At 43.6% G+C, this 9,626-nt stretch overlaps 1 protein-coding gene across 1 annotated transcript; it reads right to left on the bottom strand.

Moving 5' to 3' along the window:
* Window positions 1–1,098: 1,098 nt before the first annotated feature.
* On the bottom strand, window positions 1,099–7,822 carry PLK2 (polo like kinase 2). The gene is made up of 14 exons (XM_027863603.1): window positions 7,374–7,822; window positions 6,526–6,633; window positions 6,266–6,382; window positions 5,960–6,089; window positions 5,633–5,720; window positions 5,025–5,120; window positions 4,711–4,909; window positions 4,467–4,614; window positions 3,949–4,046; window positions 3,405–3,534; window positions 2,489–2,729; window positions 2,212–2,341; window positions 2,004–2,114; window positions 1,099–1,894 (listed from the first exon to the last, which is right to left on the bottom strand). The coding sequence occupies exons 1-14, from the start codon at window positions 7,674–7,676 to the stop codon at window positions 1,703–1,705; spliced, it is 2,091 nt and encodes a 696-aa protein (XP_027719404.1). The 5' UTR covers window positions 7,677–7,822; the 3' UTR covers window positions 1,099–1,702.
* Window positions 7,823–9,626: the final 1,804 nt, after the last annotated feature.

Genomic DNA, 9,626 nt, shown 5'->3' with positions numbered 1-9,626 from the left:
CTTTATTAATGTTGATTATTATTATTAATTAAGGTCAGATACATCATTTTCAAATGCCAAGTCCTCTGTAAATCCAAGCTATGTGCATACTTTGATGGTACAAGATATGTTTTATCATTTTTTCTGAACTACAAAGTGTACTAATCATCTTTAAGCAGGAAGATGAACACAAAACCTCAGAAGTACAGGTAGACCCTTAGCTTAGTTATTGACCATTTTTCTTCTTCCCAGAACCCAGAGTGATCCGATTTGGAAAAGAATTCAAAACAAAACATTTGCATCATGTGCAGGTCAACACAAGTTCAGGAGAACTGGATTAACAGCTTTCTTTAATGTGTGTATGGAAGAGAAGAGCAAACTGAATGAAAGCCAACTTGGAAATAAAGTCTCGACCTCTCCAAGAATAGCTAAGACGGACACACAGATTACCTACCAGCCTTGGTACCTTATCTCCCTTCCTCTTTCCCACACAAAAACAGATCTACAAAAAAGGTTCTCAGCTCCTGGACTCCTGCCCTAGCACTGGCAACAGGACCAGAATTATTTAGGCAGGTCTTTTTTTAAGAGGCTGAGTAATACATATAGGTGGTGCAAATATTATAATGCAGAGAATGAGGCTGCTCAGTGTTAAAGTGAGTTTCCCATCCCTGTCACCTAATGAAACGAGGTGTTTCCGTATGATCATTATGGCCTTCAGAGCCAAGCTAAACTAGTTCTGGGAAGTACTGTAAGAGAGCAAGTGTCTTGAGTTCAAACAAGGCCTGAATTTTGGGTTTTGATAGTGTCTCATGTGGTACATTTGCCCTCTTGCTGTTGAAATAGAGATGTGTATCTTTTAACTCTGAGTCAGCATACAAGTAGAGGGAGGGGGAAGAGACAAAATGTCAGTGACCTATTAGTATCACTGCATTATGGCTGAGGGAGCGGAGGCGGGGTAGGAAGGATCAACATAGTTCTTTCTCCATAATATCCGAACACGGTTTGCCGAGCAGTTCAGGAAAGCACACAGTGCCAGTCATCTGTCCAGCAGCAACTCAAAGTCCATTCTATTGCCACCAGTTTCTGAAGTCTAGATTTAAGACAGGAGAGCAAAGCTTCTGCTTTTCATTCTCTTTATTGCCAACAGTTTAAAATGGTCAACATCCCCCCCACAAAAAAATGTTTAGATAATAAATACTGCACTTTAGGCTGTAATAAATAACAAGTTTATTAACAAGGAATGCACTTCTCCAGCCACAAGTGTGGGTTATTTTTTGTCTTGAAAAATTAAAGAAAAAAAAATATGGCCATAGTTCACAGTTGGGCAGCCCAAAGCTGCTCTAGTTACAGCCGTTCAACAACATGGGAGCTTTCTCCCCCTCCCTCCCCTTCAGGAAGTATATTCACAGTTCCAAGTCCTCTGTCTGAAATGCTCTCTACAGAGAGAATTTAAAAGTCAATGCATTTTTGCTGAGAAATTGTCCAAAAAACCTCTTAAACAGTTACATCAAGGAAAACTGCATTCTAGTACACTGTTTAATGGCATCCAAAGACAAGATTTTTTTATGCCTCAGTCTGGTCCCAGCCCAGCAGGCTGCAAAGGAATTGTTTTCGTACCACCACCTGTCCATCTTCAACATACTAATCATTCTCCTGCCTTCCCTTTCGTGCTCACAGTGAAATAAAAAAAAAAAAGTCCTTTGGATTTAGACAGAAAAGTCCTTTAGTTACATCTCTGCAGCAACATGTTCAGTGCATATTCCATTCGGTTTTTTAATTCTAACGAACACCCAGTTATCAGCAACGTAGTCAGCCTGAAGGTGGTGGATATCCTATCTTCATTGATATAGGTTAGCAGGTATTCCTCATTCTGACTACAGATTATGATCTTCGTATGATCATGGTAGAAGTTCACCTGCGGAAAACAAAGGGGGGGGGAAAGATAAGAGCACTGCTAGATGAAGCTAAGGAGAATTCTGGAGAGGTGATGAGTGAAGTCATGATAGGCCTTCGTCATCATTTACCTGAAATGTGCCATCATTGAAGAGCATCATTAAGGCCTTGTCTGATTTTAACCACTGCAGCAGGTAGAGCCTTGGTCTTCGGACGTCTGTAACGCTAGGTAGGTCTCCGCCCTAAAAGAGAGAAGGAAAATTCAAGAAATTAGCTCTTGTGTGAACAACCTCTATGAGCAACAAACGTGCTGAATTCTGGACAGTCATGCCCACTTACATCCATGAGGTTCTCTTCCATGTAGTGAGAGAAGTATTTCAGCACCGTCACTTGGCTGATGAATTGTTGAGGGGCATCTGTAGCTGGGAAAACAGAACACTGACCAAGCTCTGCATAGTAGTGGACTGTCCTGACAGGCGAGAAGAGGAGGAAAGAAAAGAAAAAAAACAAAACAGAAACAAGAGTCAGGGGGACGTGTTTTCCCAGAAGTGAGACTTTTAACAATAGCAAAAATAAAAATGACTACATCAAAATTATGAATTTATTGAATAATTACTTTTTGTCAGGAAGGAGACTCATGTGGGCACCGTTGTTGAAAAGTACGCCAACAGTGTGGTCTGACAGCTGATAACCAAAGCCATATTTATTTGAGTAATCCACCCACTTGGTCACCCACTGGAATGAGGTGACCAATTGCTCTTTGGGGACAAAGTCAGCCTCTGGCATGTTTTCTAGACACCCTCGAAGTACTCTTGCCACTGTGTCTGCAACACTGCCCATGGTACTATCTTCAAGACCTGAAAAACAAAGAGATTGCGATTTCAGATACAACATTTTTGTTACGGAGTGGAACACATGATTTATTAAAGGACCTTGGAGAAAGCTGGGTTTAAATCAAAGGTCTCAAGAACAAGACTTAACACTTTTCATACTTTTGTTTTAGGCCTACATCTTTCCTATTCTGCTAATGTTACTTACTCAAAGGGTTTAGAGCTGAAAGGGACTTTAGAGATATCTACAGGGTCACAGATCTAGACCTGAAAGTTCCTTCTAATTCATCTAGTTTGACCCATGCTTTTTACAGTGAAGGAAAAGGACACTCAAAAAGGATAAATGTCTTGTCCTTAGTAACAGTGACAGGGGAGGAATCTGAACTCAGGTCCTGACTCCTATTTTATCGACTACCCCACAGTGCCTAAATGTTATCCAACCTCCTAAATTTTCAGATCTGGAAACTGAGGCCCCAAAAGGCTAAGTGACTTGCCATAGATCACAAAAGGAATAAGTAACAAAGATCAGTTTCTAACCTAATTATTCTGACTCCAGATGTAGCCTTCTTTCTTTTATACATTCTCTAGTAACAAACTGCAACCCACCACAGAAAATATTTGTGTTCTAATTTGACTCTGGCTAACTGGGTCTTTAAGCGTTTACATTTTCCAAGAGTGACAACCATATTGTCATCTACTTACATTCACTGCTACTGCTGCAGCTGCCAAGAGTTCCTCTGACAATCATTCGAATAGCATCACCAATTTGCTGCTTGGAATCTACTGCAGGTGCTCCAGAGTTGGCAACAGCAGTGCTGGATGGCTGGATCTCCTGAGAAGAGAGAGTCCTGCATTAAGAATTAAGCATCTGAATACATTTTAAGGTTCCACACTAAAAAATAAGACTTTCAAAACTTTGCTAGCAACTGACAAGATTTAAAGGGGGTTGGGGGTGGGGGAAAGGAGAAAAATTATGCAAGTCACATTACTGACTACATCATTAAAGTTGGCTTCTTAGCTTTTGCGCCATGTCAAACTGAAGGGGCCAGAATCAAGATTTTTAAAGGTGACAGAGGATGAAGGGTGGGAAAGGCTTTTAGAAAAGGTTCTAAAAAAATTTTGTGATGAGTATTTTGCATGCTTGGACTATGATAAATACAGAAGTTCAGTCAATACATGGGCTAAGCTTCAAGAATTATCAGCTATAGTCAAAGCAGGCAAATATTTTTATTCTTTTCCTACATACCTCATCCACTCTGTGTTTGATGGGTTGTTGAGTTATTGACGTTTTCTTCAGATCGTGCCTAAGCTTGTAAATTTCTTCGTCTTCCTTAGCTAGTCTATCTGTAAATTAAAGGAAAAAGGTTATGAGCATGGCTGCAATTCAATCAAATTAAGAACAGAAACACCTAAATGTTTTGTTTTGCGTGATTTGTTTTTCTCTGTATTATTTTTTCAGCTTATGAGTAACCATGACAGGAACAGAACATTATACAAAATGTCATTGATTGCAGTTAAATAAGCAGTATGGTCAATTGATTAATTAACAAAAAGCTGCCAATCATGATAAATGCACCCAGAGAAACTAATTATACCATACGTGTCTGTCTGCCTGCCTGTGCACTGATAGCATGTTCAAAGAGGACTTGAAGTTAATATTATTCTCAACTTTATAAAAAAAAAAAGCTAATTATACTAAACAGAGCTTTCTAGGTCTAGCCAATAGATTTTTCTTTAAATGCTAAGGGCTGTAAAACAACTTACTATGTGTATCAAAATATCTTGCTTTTTCTTTTTTGCCACCAAAAAGAGCTGCAGCAGCTTTCTTGAAGAAATTCTTGGCGGGACTTGATAAGTGGAAATCTGGAACCGTATGACAGCAGCTAGAAGAAAGTCTATCTGGGGTAAAACCCTGTAAAGTGACAGAAAATAAGGACAGTCAGAAAACTGTAAGATGTCTGGAATGTTGTGCCAAGCATGTTATGGCAGCAAAAGACAATGCACCAACCTGCAAGAAGAAGTCGTGACGTATGATGTCATCTAAACTGGGACGATCCTCAGGGTTTTTGGACAACATGCTGGCTATTAAGTGCTTTGCAGGGGCCAGCAACGAAGATGGCATTGTATACCTGGCTTCCCTTATACACCTATAGGTTTCTTTGAGATTTGTCGTTTCAAATGGAGGTCTTCCTAGTAACATTGTATACCTAGGAATGAAGTAAAACTTTCTTTAGTCAAGGTTGCATGACAATTCCTTTTAAAGGTTTCTGAAGCCCAAAATCTGCACTTTGGATTCAGAGTAGGTAGTACAGTAGTACTTACATTACACAGCCTAAGGCCCAAATATCTGATTCACAGCCATGCCCTTGTTTATTGAGGACTTCAGGAGAGAGATAGTTTGGCGTGCCACAGATTGTTCTAAAAGACAACAATAAAAAAAAAAAAAGTTAGGGAGTTGCACTCTTTTAAAAGGGCAGTTGAGATTTTTCTATGAGTTAATAGGGATGGAAGCTTAAAAAAACCCTCAAAATAACCAATGGCAAGACTAATGTTTGCAATATGGTCCTTACCAGATGAACTTTGGGAACAGAAGCACACAAAATATAGGGGCAGGGGGTCTGATTTGCTTTAACATTTACACATAGGGTATCACTGTATTGTTCTCATGTCTGACAGTCTAACAAACCAAGGCCACTGTTCTCCCTGTAGGAAAACAAAGTCTGTACTTTTAATACCCTGCACTTATTTAGGCTTGTTTCTTTGTCTCCTCTGGGTTATCAGAAGTCTTAAGAGTATGTGCTCTAGGCATTAATTGACCTAAATCAGTTTTCTGATTGGAAATATGGAATATGCAAATCTGGAAAATGGCCAGATTTTCCTATTCTCTCATGCCCATAGATTCTGGCATGGTATATATTTTGGGCTCTTACCTCCTCCTGTGTTCCAGAGGCTCCAACCTTGCTGCCAAGCCAAAGTCCCCCACTTTTAGTTCCATGGCTTCATTAATAAAGAAATTGCCTAGAAACAAGAATAGCCAAGAACATGATTCCTCCTTGATCGTCCATAAGAGTCAGATACAGTCACTGTTGAATAGGACAGTCAAAGCATCTTTTAAAAAGGGTTCACTGCAAGATGATTATGAGAACAAATGAATAAATGTATTCATTAGATCAGATAAAAAGATTAAAAAGCAAATGGGAAAAAAGTATGAAGCTCCCCCCTTGCCAAAAGGGTCAGTGTTTCTGGCACAAGCTTACCTAATTTAAGATCTCTGTGTAAGATTTCTTGTTCATGAAGGTATTTGAGACCTGACACGATCTGCCTGAGGTAGTATCGGACTTCCGGCTCTGTCAATACCTTTCTTGCTTTCAAGATATGAGCCATAGACTGAAGAGAGGGAAAAAAAGTTGTTAAAATCAGCTATTTGACTTTTCATAGAAAGTGGATTGTTTTATTGCAAATGTCTAATATCATCTAAAATCCCAAAGAAATAAAATTTGAAAATCCCATCAGTTTTGTGGCTAGTGAATTTAATGGAGTTAGTTGTCTGAGCTAATCCTTACCCTTCTACTGCAGTACTCCAGAAGAATGTAAATGTTTTCTTTGTCTTCAAAGTAGTGGTAAAACTGTACCACATGCCTATGATGAAGAATTCGGTGCAACTCAATTTCTTTGTCAATCTAAAAGAAAAAGCAAGATATGCTCTGTGAGCTTCACGTCACCTCTGTGGAGACAGTGCTTACACATGCAGAAGACATTTTCCTAAGAGGGAAGGGCCATCCTGCCACACAAAGAAAATATTTTAAACAACAGTCATACACACCTTTTCCCTTTGATGAGGCTTAGCTACCCGGCTGTGAGGAATGATTTTTGCAGCATACACTTTGTTATTTGTCAAATCTGTCATCTCATAACACTTTGCAAAGCCGCCCTAAAACGAGACAAAAATAGAAAATTAAGCTAAGCATGGCAAAAAAGAAAAAAAAAGAAAAAGAAAATGGGCCCTTTTGTGTGTGGAGAGGAGCCTTTTTTAAAGCACCTTGAAAAGGGTCAAACACAGTTTCCTCTGCTCAGTAACAAAGAAGAGTTCTTTATAATGTTTTGGGGGGTAGGAGACAGAGAGAAAACTGTCTTTAAGAATGCAATCATATTCAGGGAGTTTTCAGGTAGAAGAATTATATGGAGAGGGGACAAAAGCACTCCCATTTCTATACAACCCTCTGACAAAGACAGCAGCTTCCTACTTTTACATTTGTAATCTAAAAGGCTTTGGGAAAGCCTGCCTGTGGAGCCCCGGGGAGAGGAAAAGGGAGATGCCTCGATGGCCCGCACACACAAAGCCAGCAGCAGGTGAAAGGGCCAGGAGACCAGGGCAGGAAGCAGCAGCTGCGGCTGCTGCTCCTGCAGCTGCCCCGGGGCAGGGACCGGTTAGGAAATGGGAAGGGGGGGGGCGGTGAGGAGATCCTGCCTGAAACACCCAGGTAAACCCGTGCTATTGCGAGGGCAGGGATTGGGGGGGAGGGTTGCTAGAAAAACCTCACTTGCCCTCAACTCCATCTGGGTCATGGGGCGGGGGTCCTCGCGTGGACCCTCATCTCTCCCCACTCCCTCAGTCCAATTCCCCCTCCATTCTCTCCTCCCTCCTGCTTCGCGCGCCCGGGTGCCACTCACCTTCCCCAGCACCTTGCCCCGGCAGTAGCGCTTCCCCGTGGTGGGGTCGGTTATAATCCTCGAGACCTCGGTCCCGGAGTGCGAGTGATGGTGGTGATGGTGCGCAGACAGCTGGGTCTGGGCTTGCTGCTGCTGCGCTGCCGGCTGCTGCTGCGCCGGGGGCGGCGGCGGCGGCAGCGGCTCCTCGGGCAGCTGCTGCTGCTTCTTCTTCCGAGACTCCCCGCCACACGCTTTGCCCAGCGCCTGCTCGCACATCTTGGTGGTGCCGGCCGGCTGGTAGGTGATCGTCCTCAGTAACTCCATCGCGTCTTCCTCCGGCTCAGCCCGAGCCTCGCCTCCTCGATGCCGCCGGGGCGCTGCTCCCACCACAGAGGCTCTGAGCTGGTGCGGCGCTCCCGAGTGCCCGAGCCCGTCTCCCCAGCTAGCACTCGCCACTCAGCCCCAGCCCTGCGCCCGCGTTCCACTTGTGCGAGGGGAACGGTAGGGCGCAGTGGTTTTATAGGCAGGGGCGGTTCGAAAGGGGGTGGAAGCTTGAGAAGGGGCGACGCGTCACAAAGAACGCCCCGCCCACCCTCGCCATTCTAAGGGGAGCCACTGGCCTTGGAGGTGCGCTGGGGCTGCGTGTTGGAGCCACCCCAAGCGCTCACGGCCGAGGCTGACGCTTTTCTTCCCTATCCGCAGCTGTCCGTCGACCCCAGCTGGGAAGAGGGGAGGGGGCTGCAGGCCACCGGCCAGGTTACGGGAAAGGCTCCCCTGATGGGAAGCTAGCTGGTCACCACGGAGGGACGTAAATACCAATCAAAGTGGCAGCCCTCCCTGCCCGGGTTCCAATCCCCCAAGCCTTTCTGATTCCCCTCACCCCACCCCCACGGACAACAACAACAACAACAATAACAACAACACACGCACCCGCGCTCACACACACTACCTTTTCTGAGACGAGGATTACAAAGTGGAGGAGAGCTAGCGATCTGAGCCTCGTTTCTCTCATGCAAACTCACTCTGCTGCTGCCTATTAAAATGATAACCGGGGCTAAAACAAGGAGTTGGTTTTCTCCCTGGATCCTGCCATCTCCCCTGTACCTATTCTACCCGGCCCCTCCCACAGACCCCATACCCCTTCCGAAAGAGGAGGTTCGAGATGCCCTAGCTTAGAAAGTCACGCATGCCCACCCAGAGCAAACACCACTTTGGGGCAAGCTAAAGAAGGAGGTTTTCAATTCCTACTTTTTTCTTTTTTTTCTCTCTCTCTCTCTTTTTTTTCCTACCCCTACCCCAGTTGACATTAATTTCTCTGGGTTTAAAAAGTAATGGTAACTTGCTGAAGCGAAGTCTTGGTTTTGTTGGAGGAAGTATCTTGAATGGTCTGAAGAAAACTTGCTGGACTTTTTTTTTTTTTTCCGGGGAGAGGATGGTTCCAGTATGTTCAGAAGAAAAGATGAAATATAAGGATAAGCAGTATTGATTTTATACTAAACTCATTACCACCGGTTTTCTGCAAGGACGGAACTGGAATCTCCCCTGGTCTCACATCTCTCCCCTTCTCTGCTTATGCCTCTTCTTCGCCCCAAAGTCTCAGAGGCTGCTGGAGTGGGAGTGGGGGTGGGGTGGGGCGGGGGAGAGCGTGCGTGATCTTTGCGGGCCTTGATCTCTATGCAGTTTAGTGGTATTATTCAATTAGGCCAGAGGCCTGGGGGCTGGAATCCGGCGTACGGTGGAGGGGTGGGTTAGGGGAGGGGAGGATGGGGGAAGGGCTGGTAAACCTGGCAATAGGTTTGAAGGTGGTATAAGGGACGAAGATGAGAGGTGTTTCTGTTACCTTTGCCTGACGAATACTTTGAAGTCAAGAGCGCCATCTCCTGGAATATCACAAAGGCCTGACTGTCTGTCCTGATAAGTAATGACAACCTACACATTAGAGAATCAATACACTGTTGAATATCTTTTTCTTTTTTCTTTTTCTTTTTTAGATTTAAATTTTTTTCCGACTTAATAGCATTTTATTTTTTTCCAATTCCATGTAAAGATAGTTTTAAACATTCACTTATATAAGGTTTTGAGTTCCAAATTTTTTCTCCCTCTCTCCCCCCCTCCCCAAGACGGCACTCAATCTGATATAGGCTATACATACACAATCCCATTAGACATGTTTCCACATTAGTCATGTCGTGAAGGAAGAATCAGAACTGTTGAATGTCTTAAGAGACTAATGGCAAATCACTCACACTCTACTTTCTCTCTCTCTATTTTCCC

Source organism: Vombatus ursinus, unplaced genomic scaffold, assembly GCF_900497805.2.
Source record: "Vombatus ursinus unplaced genomic scaffold, bare-nosed wombat genome assembly UNPS02014772.1, whole genome shotgun sequence".
Taxonomy (NCBI): Eukaryota; Metazoa; Chordata; class Mammalia; order Diprotodontia; family Vombatidae; genus Vombatus; species Vombatus ursinus.
This window is presented reverse-complemented; position numbering and strand designations above follow the sequence as displayed.